The sequence below is a fragment of the Mirounga angustirostris genome, unplaced genomic scaffold (genome assembly GCF_029215605.1).
Source record: "Mirounga angustirostris isolate CCGP_5_RB_7025 unplaced genomic scaffold, mMirAng1.0.hap1 SCAF_7, whole genome shotgun sequence".
Lineage (NCBI taxonomy): Eukaryota > Metazoa > Chordata > Mammalia > Carnivora > Phocidae > Mirounga > Mirounga angustirostris.
In genome coordinates this window covers 75,792,264-75,806,052 of record NW_026991715.1, presented here as the reverse complement: position 1 = coordinate 75,806,052, position 13,789 = coordinate 75,792,264, and the positions used below count along the sequence as shown (strand labels likewise).

The 13,789-nt window shown below is 39.5% G+C and overlaps 1 protein-coding gene and 1 long non-coding RNA gene across 3 annotated transcripts in view; both read left to right on the top strand.

The window, feature by feature from the left end:
- The window catches only part of LIX1 (limb and CNS expressed 1), a 57,922-nt gene extending 48,335 nt beyond the window's left edge, over positions 1-9,587 (top strand). For both annotated transcript variants that reach the window (XM_045899208.3, XM_045899229.3), the window contains 2 exons: positions 4,729-4,806; positions 6,610-9,587. In XM_045899208.3, the coding sequence (XP_045755164.1) occupies positions 4,729-4,806; positions 6,610-6,897 (366 nt within the window). In that variant the 3' untranslated portion in view covers positions 6,898-9,587. The remainder of the gene's footprint in view (positions 1-4,728; positions 4,807-6,609) is intronic.
- Positions 9,588-11,193: 1,606 nt separating this feature from the next.
- On the top strand, positions 11,194-13,788 carry LOC135365403 (uncharacterized). The gene is made up of 3 exons (XR_010413170.1): positions 11,194-11,614; positions 11,970-12,069; positions 13,269-13,788. It is a non-coding gene; the product is annotated as an uncharacterized LOC135365403 (long non-coding RNA).
- The last annotated feature ends 1 nt before the right edge of the window (position 13,789 follows it).

Here is a 13,789-nt window from a genome sequence, read left to right as displayed (position 1 = left end):
ATAATGCAAGGATTTCCGATGGAATCAGTGAGAGCCATACAAGGATTTCATGGGCTCATACAGCTTTGGGAAGATCTGAGGATACTGAATTTGGTCTTATGATGGGAAATAAAGAAGTGGGACAAGAAGAATGTGGAAATATTTCAATATACGTTACATAGTGATGGTAAGATTAGTATCTCTACAGAGGAGGGCAAGAACTAGATTGGGACATGATGTACGAAGGCAGAAAGAAGGTCATTTTCCCTGTGGGATTTTAGGAACAAGAACAACACTGAGGAAGAGGCAGTTGTGTTACAGCAAAAACTCCTTGGGGATGGAATAGAAATTTAGGCAAACCAGAAGAGGTGTGGGGGATGACTCTCAGGCAGTCAAAAACAGTTCAAGTCTCTGTGGGGAAGTTTTTGAGAGATGTAGGTTGCCAAGGGACACGAGAATGGTTTCTGGCTCTGTTCACAGCAGAATTGTGGGTTCTAAAGTCTTAGGAAGATTGCTGGGTAGAATGATGGGAGTTTATCTGGAAGGGGGGCAATGGTTAGTATATAAATAAGAATGAGAGCTTAGAAGACACTGGAGGAAGAATATGTTACCAAGGCACTAATTGTCAGAGGAGGGAATTAAGAGCCCTATAGGCTGTTTCTCTAACTGGGCCACAAGGATACAAGGACAATACCAAAGGGCTCTTGAAAGTCACAAGAACTCAGTATATCTTTCTGGGTTATACCGAGTTTAACCATTATAAACTTGAGTTGGGGGAAGGTGGAGGACTGGAGGTGGTATTTATTATTTTTAAAAATGGACATATACAATCGGATGCAAAATTCAAGTGGAGTCTTAAAACATTAAATGAAAAGAAATATCTTATTTGGAAATAGTGGCCATTCTGTAACACCACAGACTGTTCCCTATCCAGGACATAAAAAGTGTTCCTTTTCATTTTTCTGGCTAAAAAGTCTTTAGTGAGTAGGTTAAAGGTACAGTGAAAAAGGCAGCACAGATCCACCCTCCTCAGTCACTGGGGTTACTTTGATGAGAAGCACAGGGGTGAGAAGCAGATTACTTAAGATTGGGCCATAGAACTAACCACTCTCACTTTTCCAGATTATCATAGTGATGTGACAGAGTGCAGATCTGGACAGGGCAGAGAGAAGTGGAGGACAGAGGGCATGAGAGGGATGGCTTCCCTGGGCAGTGGGCTCAGGACCCAAAGCAGATGGTGGCATCCTGTTTGGTGCAGGAGGAGTAATTCCCCTGGTATCCATGTCATATTTTAATTAATGGAAACACATGTTTTGCTTTTACTGAGGTCTCTATGGGCTCTCGAGTACTTACTGTACAGTAGAAAATAGACAAAATCCCCTACTGAAAAGAAGAAAAAAAAAAACTATTACATTCTACTGGCAATTTCAGACATAAGAATGGTGATATTTGCTCTTCTGATCATCTTATAGCTTTAAAATTTACCTAATAATTTTAAGATGTCTGAAATATCAGAATGCCTTAGGTCTCCTCATTTTCATAATTTAAACTTTTTCCTGAGCAAGCAGAGGGAAAGGCAATAAAAATCAGTTTTTTTGAATGGTCAGTAGGACAACTGTCTAAATGTTTAGTTTTCATAACTAGTGTCATGACCAAAAATTTCCTTAATTTCCTTAATTGTATTGTGTCTATGTGGTTTGTACTGTTAAGCCACGATACGTGTTTCTCTGACGAAAAAAGAAAAAAAAAATGCAGGTAGCTTCAATGGAAGACTGCCACTTCTAATCACATGAGGAAAATAAAGTCTTCAGAGTTTATACAGTTTAGCTTGCCCTTGATATCATGAAGGGAAAGGATGCTGATAGAGGCTTAATGCCGTGCTCAGCCCTGGCTATTGGATGTGGAAACTAGGGATTGGTTTCAATGTCAGTGCAACCTGATTATCCATATTTTCAGGCATTTTCCTGACTGAATTTATAAACATAGGAGTATTTTACAGTTTCTGTAGTTTGTCCATTATATGTTATCTATATTTACTTTTTGGCTGAAATTTTTAAAAATTTAAATGGTTTTCTTTAATATATAATATTGTCACATGATTCAAAACTCCAAAGGTACAAAGGAATGTCAGTGGGTGGTCTCCCTCGCACTCCTGCCCCACAGGCATTCCTGTTCCCAACCCCAGGGACAACTTTGTTACCCAGTTCTTTTGTATCTTGCCAGAACTCTCATAGGCATTTACAAGCAAATATTTAGAGGGATTTTCTTTTCCTTTTTAATCAAATACTAGCACACAGTATATATGTTGTGCACCTTGCTTTTCTTTTAACACCACATCATAGAGATTCTTTATATTAGAACCTAGAGGGGGACGCCTGGGTGGCTCAGATGGTTAAGCATCTACCTTCGGCTCAGGTGATGATCCTAGGGTCCTGGGATCGAGCCCCACATCGGGCTCCCTGTTCAGTGGGAAGCCTGCTTCTCCCTCTCCCTCTGCCCCTGCTTGTGTTCCCTCTCTCGCTGTGTATCTCTCTGTCAAATAAACAAAATCTTAAAAAAAAAAAAAAAAAAGAACCTAGAGAGCCTTCTCTTTCATACTTCTCTATGAATGAAAGTATTCAGTGGTATGAATGTATTGTAGGGGAGGAAAAATAATTTTCCCTCTATGCTTCTGAGTTCTCAGCTGAGACCCCTGTAATGAAAGACAGATTAATAAGAGAAAAACAGAACTTTATTAACACATATACCTCAGGTATACGAGAGATACTCAGGGGAAAATATTATCTTTCTGAGGTGGCTTGGAATTTAGGATCAAATACCCTCATAATAGGGAAGGAGGGAGGGGGAAAGCCTCTTAGGGGATAGAAATGATTCTTAAGAAAGATGAATGGGCCCTTAGAAGAATAGATGGAAGGTATGTTAGTCTGTGTCTTCTTCTGTGATGAGAGTCAATCTTCCCTAGTTGATGAAATTCCTCAGGAAAGGATTTATCATAATTGGGTTCCTTTTGGAAGATGTGTCTTTAGGCAGATAAGGGGAGTTCAGAGAAATAGAATTTGCTGTTTTTCAAGTGCTTACAGCTTAAAATAATTAATATACCAAAGTGGCATGTTTTTAGGGTAGCATGTCCTGAACTCATATTTTGGAGGCAGCAAATTCTACTACTCTTCAGTATCATCCTTTTTTAAACTATTTCTTTAAAAATGAGCATTTAAGGAGTGCCTGGGTGAGCTCGGTCAGCTAAGCATCTGACTCAGTTTTTGGCCCAGTTCATGATCTCATGGGTGGTGAGATGGAGCCTTACATTGGGCTCCATGCTCCCTGGGGAGTCAGCTTGAAGATTCTCTTCCTCTGCCCCTCCCCCACTCACACACACTCTCTAATGAATAAAGGCAGATGCTTAACCAACTGAGCCACCCAGGTGCCCCTAAAAACATTTTTTAACAATGTCTACCTCAAGTTGACACCATCTAATTAGATGCAGAAACTGGAGTCAGCTGGGAAAATAGTAAATTTATTTTCCACCCTACAATCAGAAATTGCACCATTCTGTAAACTAAAAGCAGAGATTCTCCTTTGGCCAAAGGCAGTTTTTCCCCAGCCGGTCAAAACTGCCCACTCTTCCTGGAATGGCATGGAACCTACAGCAAAAGCAACAAAAATCAGAATCTTTGCTGTTGGGCGCCTGGGTGGCTCAGTTGGTTGAGCGACTGCCTTCGGCTCAGGTCATGATCCTGGAGTCCCGGGATCGAGTCCCACGTCGGGCTCCCTGCTTGGCAGGGAGTCTGCCTCTCTCTCTGACCCTCCCCCCTCTCATGCTCTCTATCTCATTCTCTCTCTCAAATAAATAAATAAAATCTTTAAAAAAAAAAAAAAGAATCTTTGCTGTTGCTGAGCCCTTTGATGCTCATTTATAGCAAATCAATGTCAGCTAAGACGTAAGTTACATCAGTCAATACCTGTCAGTACATCACTTAAACATTTATAATTCCAGACCCAATAAAAGCCAGGTTGAAAAGCAAAGTAGATTATTACTATTTATCCTTTTCTGTATCTTGTTCTCAGTGACATACTGTGTTAAAGAGGATTACAGTGGAGGATTTTCTATTTAAATAAATAAATCCTTAAAAAATAAAAATAAGCATTTAAAATATTTCCAGCCTCAGGCAATTTAAAAAAAAAAAACAGTACAATGAATAACTTTACCTATACATTATTCTGAGATGTGCTGATATTTTTAGATAACCTCTTGGGTGTAGAATTGTTAGAGCATAAGTATTTGTATTATTTTACTTTTTATTTATTAATTTTTTTTTTGGAGAGTGGTGAGGGGAGTTAGAGGAAAAGAAGGAAGAGACAGAATCTTAAGCAGGATCCATGCCCAGTGCAAGCCCAATGCAGAGCTCAATCTCACAACCCTGAGATCAAGACCTGAGCCAAAATCAAGAGTACGACACTTAACTAACTGAGCCACCCAGGCACCCCAAGCATATGTACTTTTAATGTTGAAAGATATTTGTCAACTACTTAGTCATTTTATTGTGCAAATATGTATTAACAGAGGAGGGAAGGAAGAATGCTCCAGAAGCTTGGGGACTCTGGTGTTTGAAAAGTCTCAAAGTGTTCCGATAATATTGTATATTCTATTTCCCTGAGATAGTTGGGGATCAGAGCTATGCCCTACCCAGCTTTCACACTTTCTTTCACACTTCTGCTCTGAGAGTAATGACAGATGTTTGGGTTTTGTAGGAGCTGATGACCATTTTCCAACTATTGCACTGGAATGGAAGCCTAAAAGCCCTACGTGAAACAAAGTGTTCCCGACAGGTGAGATTTTCCAGTCAATAATGGGTTTGTGTCATATGAACTGAACAGATGGCTTGTCATCTTCCTAGATTTCCTTTATTTGGATTTTTCTCTGTTTAAATCTGGTACTTTATCTATTAAGAGCAGAGGATATATGAAAAAATATATGTAACAGTCCACTTGAGTCAGGAACTGATCAAATATGCACACTAAGGAGAACATTGCCTGCACATAGGACTGATTTAGATACCTGTACTAAATGCCAAAATGGAGGGATCATTAAAACAGACTTGGTTTCTAAGTCTAATGCTGAATCTCCCTATGCACCTGCCCTGCCTTAGAATTTGTGCCCTCTTCTACTCTCCAGTGCAGAAAGAAATTTGAGAATGCACTGCTTCTGAACCTCCTCACTGAAGAGTGGTAAAGTTGGTTGTAGCAGGAGGATTTTTCTCACCCCCACCAAAAGTCCCCAGAGGACAACAGAAATGATTATAAATTTGGGCAAGCTGGTATTCAATCACCTCAATTTTGGGGGTTGGAAGTTTCCTCTTTATTTTTCGGAAATGAGGTCTCACTATTTCTTTGTTACCTATGAGAAGCACCGTTCCCCCTTTTTTTAATAGCAAAAGCAAATTCCCTCCAGTGTCTTTAACAGTCTTCACCTTCTATCCTCCAAGAGTCATCCTTCCTTTTTGCACCAGTAGACTCTGAAAGATGGCCGTTTATTTTTGAGAATTTGCTAACAGGAATTTGTATGAGGAATAAAGCTTCTACCAGTCAGCTAGATGTGGGTGGATATAAGAGTTTTCCATGCACTGCAGCCCAGGAGTTTTTAGTTGTTCTTTGGTTAGAAGGTCTGGCTTTCAAAATGTCAAAGATGGAAAAGAAATGAGTAGTTGACAATGGCTATGGCTATTTTTTTCTTTTCCTTTGATTTTATAAAAGGCCTTTGAAATTCACTGGGTTGGTTATAAACACTTTTCCATGGTTGTTTTTAATTTGTTAAGGTCATAAATAAATACCATATGTTCTTGAAAATAAAAATAAGCAATGCATCCACTCTACAAGATCTTCTTAAAGTGTATCCATCAAACCTATACATGATGTTACAATGTATTGGCAAATTTTTCACATGAGAATTGACAGTGATTAATTTCGAATTATTTACAGAAGAGACGATGTACATGAATGAAGGTACCATTATGATATCAATAATGATAATGCCTACAATCCACAGTACAATCTTAAAGTCTTTCTGTAGTTTCTGTGAGCCATTTGGACTGCCATCTATCTTCCTTATGCTAACAACACAGCAGTTAGGAAGTTGATTCTCCTGGTTTCTAAGCCTCCTGCTCTCTGCAATGGGTGTGACCAAACCCAATTCTGCCCTAATCCTTCCATATAATTGTTTCTGTCTCTCAACCTTGCTGAAGGAGATAATGCTGGGCAGAAGAGTTCAAGGAATCAAGGAGGCAGTAATATTCATGGATAAAGGGATGCATTTTCAAAGGAAGACATTTTCTAGCAAGGTCAGAGTTCTATTTGTGAACATTATTGAGTCATTCTTGGTGGTAGTGTTTTGACACAACCTGAAGTGACCCTGCTTTGCCCGACCAGCTTAGTCCTTCATTTGCTTTAAGAAGTATATCTTGAGATTTGGCTTCCATTTGTGAACATCAGAGAGGTTCAGTTGTTGGCAAAACCCCTATGGATGTGGGTGTGGGGGGTGTCAGAGACAAAGGAAATGAGGTTTTGGAAGGCCATGAACACAGGTGCCTTTGTTGCTCTTCACTGACACTCTGGACTTTGTCTCTTGGCTCCCAGGAAGTCATCTCCTACTATTCCCAGTATTCCCTAGATGAAAAGATGCGCAGTCACATGGCCCTGGACTGGATCATGAAGGAAAAGGAGTCACCAGGAATCCTCTCTCAAGAGCTACGGATGGCCCTGAGGGAGTTGGAGGAAGCCAGGAAAGCGGGACAAGAACTGCGGTTTTACAAAGAAAAGAAAGAAATCCTGAGTTTAGCCCTGACTCAGATCTACAGTGATCCTGACACCTCCTCACCCAGTGATGATCAGCTGAGCCTAACAGCTCTCTGTGGCTACCACTAGCAAGGCCAGGTCCCGGCTGCCCCGAGGTTGGCAGAGCCTGGACTCTATAGGAAGCTCAGTGAAGGAGGTCATCAGAGGCTTTAGCACCTACAGCTACTACCTGAAGGCTGTACTAATTTTTCCCATCCATTCCATTCACAGAATCTGAGAGTAGTAGGACCTTTACAGGACCCAGCATTCCACTCGATGCAATTTTCCCATCATGCTTTCAAGAGTTCCACCTCTTACTGAAAGGATGGAGACAAGATTGTTGGAAAAATATTTTCCAGGTTTGGCTTCAACTTAAAGCCCTGTTGACATGTGCCTTGCTAGATTATATGTGTTGTTTTAAACAATGGGCCAATGTAGCATCCCCCAAAAGGACATCAGCCAAGACTGGTGAAAGTAGCATGATAGCAATTTTTAAAAATACTTGGGGTTAAATAAATGATATAAAAAATACCATGGGTCGGAGTTTCTTCCTAAGCTTTATAAGCTAAGAGGTACTTATACTCTACTGGGTATAATCCAAAATTACAGTGGGGATTTTATCTGGACATCCTACTATCAAAGATCATAAAGTGATAATAGTATGAAAATAACTTGATAAATTTAATTTGCCTTAAAATGCCAGTAATAATCATTTTTTTAAATCTACACTCTTCCATCTGGGGATGTCACCTAGAGTAGTACCTTCACTTGTATTCCTCAAGAAGAATTAATATCTAATTTTTATGAGTCCTGGAGTCAGTCATGTTCATTTATAATTTTCAAATAGATTACTTGAACTGATTTGTTTTTATTTTTGCCACCAGAGTCATATATTTATAACGGAGAAAATTACTGGCATTCTAAAGGTTAAAGCATTTTGAAAAGTCATTAGCTTTTAACAGTGCTTGTGTTTGATTAGTTTCTCATGCATTAGAGAGGAGTCTTTAGCTGTCTTTTGTTGTTGTTCAAGAATATGAGCCATGAGTAGTTCAAATGTAGTGTCATTTTTAGGTTTTAATTAGGCATCTCTCTTTGAAAATGGCTTGATTAGAAAACCAAAAGCAAATACAGATCAATTTTTGGATAGTTTCTGGTTGCTCAAGTTTAAGAATGGCAGTGGTATCAATTTTAAACATTTGTAGGAATTTCCATATTTATAACATGAAAAGGATTATCTTGCATTTAGTCCAAAATTTCAAAATAAAGAACACAGTTTTTTCAATGTTAAACAAGGTTTCCTTTTCTTCATGTTTAAGCAAATGCAAACTAAGTTTCCTGAAGGCTAAAACCACTACTTTTACATTAAAATTTACAGAAGTGTGATAGTTTAACTTCATATCTAAATATGTACAGACGTAATTGTCACTCCTTAAGTCTCCGTGAAAACTATGTATATTGATCATGTATTTTGGAAGTAGCCTTGATAATAAAAAATTAATTTCATATGTCATATTTCTCATACCAGGGGAGAACTTAGCTTCATATCTGCCCTACTCTAATGTGGAAAGGTAATACTATATAATATTAGATAAATTTAATTTTAAAATATTATTTTAACAAATGTCATATTCCTCCCCATAGTGAGGCTAAATGTCACCTAGAATAAAACTGTATTCCCTTATAATCCCAAAAAGGAATTAGAATTAATATTTGTAAGTTGAATAAATTTTAAAATTAAGGAAACTTTCTATTTAAAGTAATTTTTTCATAAAGTCATTAGTCTTTATCATTTCAAAAAGCCATAATTTCCCATGTTGGGTGTATTTAAAGGTAGGTATATCTTTGCTAGCATTTGCAGACTTTGACAATGTGCACCTCAAGTTGACATCATCTAATTAGATGCAGGAACTGGAATCAGCTGGGAAAATAGTAAATTTATTTTCCACCTTACAATCAGAAAATTGCACCATTCTGTAAACTAAAAGCAGAGATTCTCCCTTGGCCAAAGGCAGTTTTTCCCCAGCCGGTCAAAACTGCCCACTCTTCCTGGAATGGCATGGAACCTACAGCAAAAGCAACAAAAATCAGAATCTTTGCCGTTGCTGAGCCCTTTGATGCTCATTTATAGCAAATCAATGTCAGCTAAGACATAAGTTACATCAGTCAATACCTGTCAGTACATCACTTAAACATTTATAATTCCGGACCCAATAAAAGCCAGGTTGAAAAGCAAAGTAGATTATTACTATTTTTCCTTTTCTGTATCTTGTTCTCAGTGACATACTGTATTAAAGAGGATTGCAGTGGAGGATACTCTATTTAAATATATGGAGCTCTGGGTCCTAAACTTTTGTGGTTATAACCCCTTTGAGAATCCGATGAAAGTCATGGACCTCTTCGTAGGAAAACAGAGTGTGGTAGATACATTCAAATTTGCACAGTTTCAGAGAGTTTGTGGACTTTTCCAAAGTCCATGGATTGCTCTGTCCAAGAAGCTCCAGTTTAGAACTCTTAATTTTGAGCACAGACTTACTGTCTCTTAAACTTTTCAGCAGGGATCCAAGCTAGTTCAGACATAGCCCCATGTAGCCTATTTCTAAGATAAATGTCATTTTCCTTACATACAGAATTGTACTGTATCTTGACAAGAGATAGTTTAATTTTCACAAAATCCAAATATACCAAATTGTTATGAAAAAGCAGCTGAAAGCAAGCAAGTCACTAAATGTGTGTGAACCTATCAGAATATTACCGATTTAATGAAGTCATTGTTCCTCTAATGATCAGAATTTGGTTGTCCATTTGTTCAAAAGCTATAGTCTACTGATATGTTTTCTGTTAAATTCATTCACTTACCTCTACAAAAGGAGAAGAATAAAATCACAAACATTCTTGAAATGCTGTACCCATATCAACTTTGAATCTGATCACTTATGTCTCAGGGAAAAGAGGAAAAAAGCATATAAAGATTAACACTTCCCTGTTTCTTTGGGGGAGACTTTTGAAGCTAGCAGTATTGGTGTAGTTGACTTTATCTCTGAAATGCTTTAGAGAATTCTGAGTTATATCATGCCATGCCTTTCTTTCTTGCCAAAGGACAAAAGAAGCCAAAGAATATTTTCATTATCCTTGACTATGTTTACAGGTAAACACTATTCAAGATATTACCACTTATATATTGTTGATACTTTTTTGTTTTGCCTTGCAGAAATGCAAATATTAAGTTTTCTTCTATGGCGTCTATGGTGTTAAAGAGTGAATACCGTTTTTAGCCAGGGCTCTTAGGAACATGAAAATCATTTTCTCTACCACAGTGGTTCTCAACTTTGGCTGCACATTAGAAATAATTAAGGAGCTTTAAAAAATCCTAAATGTCTAGACTATACCCAGACCAATGAAATCAAACTCTCTGGAAGTGGGGCCCTGGCATCAGTATTTTTTAAAACTCCCCAGGTCGTTTCAACGTGCAACAAGGTTTGAGAATGACTGCTCTATCCAGGAAGGTCTGGCCCAAAGGTCCTTGGCCTAACTAGTGGGAGCTATTGCTCCACTTGGCCTTGGCCCCAATTCAAATGTTGAGCTCCTCTGAGCTAGGTAGGACCTGTTTGAGCAACAGGCTTTCCTGCAGCCCAGAACTAAAGCAGGGCAAGCACATGCACACACACACACACACACACACACACACACTGTATCTTAGCAGTACAGCCAGATTCTGCCCCAGGGTTCAGGCTTTCCTTCTCACATATGATACATAAAATATCCATACCAGAATCATCTGGGGTACTCATTTAAAAATAAAAGTTCCTGGGTCACACCCAGACCTGCTGGCCAAATTACTGGAGAAGGTCTGGATAAACCTTACCACTTTACCAGGTGTTTCTGATCAAACTTAAATTTGAGCTCTTTTGGCCTAAAGCAACCTAACATGTTCTTTAGTGGGCAGCACAGCTCTGCCCCTTTGGATGTAACCAGCCTCCTGGGGTAAAGTGCAGAAAGGAATAAAGGAGAGAAGGGAATGTTGCCCCCTCTACACTTTCTGGAAGCTGGAGAAAAACAGAAGGGGCAAAGAGAGATGGCTGCCTTTTTTCTACCGAAAGAGCAGCTCCCACTCTTTTATCACTTTGGCCTTAACATTTGTTATTACTTTTAATCCCTTTACCAGAGACCATGGAAATCTCTTTTAGCTCCTGTTAAAGTCGCTTCTTTAAGCCTGACTAAACCCTGGTAGCACTTTGTACTTTGGAACAAAGTAAGTTGTGGGAAAGGCAAGCAGAAGCTTCTTCCTGAGAGCTGTTGATCTGTTGATTCTCTAGTGGTTTGCAAGGGAAAATTGCGAGATATATATATATATATAATCTATTTATAATATAGATTTATATAATATATAATATCTATTTATAGCGGTTCCCAATTGTAGCAGCAATTATGTACCACAAATACATTTGTAAGTCAGATGTTCAACCCTGAGGGTGCATTTTTCTATAAAAGCAAAGTCATAAATGGTGGCAAGTTTCCTGAGCTAGCCTACATAAGCAGTAGGGCACCTCAAATATTGATCTATGGAATCTAACACATTTTTAGGTTGTGGGTGGGCAGGGGAAGGTAGAACAAGGTTAGCTGTGGGTCTAGGGTATAATATTGAAAACCTCCCGGGATGTATTTCTCAGCCCCAAACTGGTTCTCCAGTCTCTTTATTTTCTCTTTGCCCCCCCCCCATAGATTACCTTTCCAACACCCCACCCACTGCCATCACTTGTTGCTTCTTCTGATCAAGGTTTCTTCCACTTGCTGACTTACTGAAGAAAAGGTAACTTTTTCCTGCCTTCTTACAAACTCTGAAAATTTCTAAGAGTTGGTATCACTAGAGAAACAGGAATATTTGTGTGACCTCCAAATGGCAGCTACTAAGCTTCTCTGCAGACTATTTTCACCAGGGCTGGTGAGGAAAGACACAGACACACAAAGCAGGACTACACTGAACAGGGTAGCCATGGAACCTGTCCCATGCACCCATACTCCTAAGGTTTCCTGCTTCTTTGGTGTTCTCATTGGGCTCCATGTGACACTTCCCCATCCTGATCACAGTTGCCCCATAACTAGCCAGTGATTCTGGGTAACTTGGCTCAAAACTCCAAACTGGACTGATCAGTCTCTCTCCTCAGGAATGTGAACTAAGAAACATGGAAGGAATTTGCCAGGTTGAGTTGGGAGAAGAAGCTGGAAGAGTCACCTTCACGAGAGTTGTGGTCTGTGCAAGCACAAGTAAGGAGGAAGAAGGAACCATGAGTCAGTAGAGGATGCTGCTCTGTAGAAAGAGGAGACGCTGACTAGTGCAGAGAGCAGATGCAGAGAGAGGCAGAGATGCATGGAGAAGGTGAAAGCGTGAAGCCCATGAGGGGATGACAAGAGCTGCTGGCCCAAGTGCCCTGCAGTAAATTTTCTTATTTTTTATCTGAGTGGATCACATACCTTGCGACCAAAGAAATCGGACCTTACTCGTTCAGGGAAAAAAAATCACGCTATATTATTCTGGATTTTTTTTATCCTCCGAGTAGAACCCCCCAAAAAAGAAAAAAAAAAACAAAAACCCGACATGAGGAAGAGCCTTTCAAGTGATAAAAATGCTGCTGAGAAAAGTAGATCTAAAGCTGGTGACAGAGTTGACTTTTCCCCACTCACTGCCCCTCCCATTCCAATGTCAGTTCTCACAGTGTTCAGGAATCCTTCCAATTCTGAAATAAATTTATGTATTATGTGCTAATCATCCTGCCCTTGCTCCCCTACATGGAAATTCCTGTGTTCTCATGTTCTTTGGAGGTATAACCACAGAAGGCAAACAGAACTCTATTTTTAAAAAGACAGAATTCATAACCTCAAATAACTGTTGTCTTCTTAAAAAATTAGTTACCTCAGGAAACTAATAACACACTTTGACAATGCTCAAGAATGCAATCTTTGCCAAAGACATTCCAGTCATGAACTCGTCTTTGGAAATGGTCCTCTGAATTCATGTGAGCAAAGGAAGAAGAAAAGCAGTGTCTTGTTGGCTGAAAGCTCCGTGCCATCCTGAACCGACTAGTTTATCTTAGCATCTGGACTATTAGATCAAATACTTAGCAGGTGCTCAATGAATGTTTCTTCAGTAGAAATTTGTTATCAGTGTGTTGGTACCTTCCTTACTCCTTGATGATGAGTTAATTCGTTCATCAGACCTGGCTTTGTTCTACTCAACTGGTCAGGACTTACATGGTTGTAAGGTAGAAACCCAAAACGAGCCTGCTAAGCAAAGGGGGAGTTCATTGGCTTGTGACACAAGAATGTTTGTTCCAGGTGCATTTGTATCCAGAAACACAAACCAGGACTTGATCTCTCTCATGATATTGATGTGTACATATGTGCATACATGTGTATCATTGCTCATTTCTCAAATCAGCTTTCTTTTGTGTTGGCTCCATTTTTAGGCAGCTGTCTCCTTGGAGCAGCGAGATGGTGACCAGCAGTTTCATGCTTCCCTCGTAACAGCAGAAGAAATTCTCTTCCCCGCAGTTCAAATCCAAATTCCAGAACTGAGTATAGTGGTGTTTTAGTTCAATCAATCACTGTGCCATTCCTGAGTCACATGTCTGTCCCCCTAAAACTAGTGGTCAATTCATCCCATCTAAACAATGTAGACTTAGTGGAGAAGGAGGAGTCACCTGAGGTAAATATGGGTTCAGTTACCCAAGTGAGGAAATGTGGCCATTTCCCAAGACATTTTAAAAATATTTGTCCTTGGGCGCCTGGGTGGCTCAGTTGGTTAAGCGACTGCCTTCGGCTCAGGTCATGATCCTGGAGTCCCTGGATCGAGTCCCGCATCAGGCTACCGGCTCAGCAGGGAGTCTGCTTCTCCCTCTCCCACTTCCCCCTCTTGTGCTCTTTCTCTCTCTCACTCTCTCTCTCAAATAAATAAATAAAATCTTAAAAAAAAAAATATTTGTCCTTA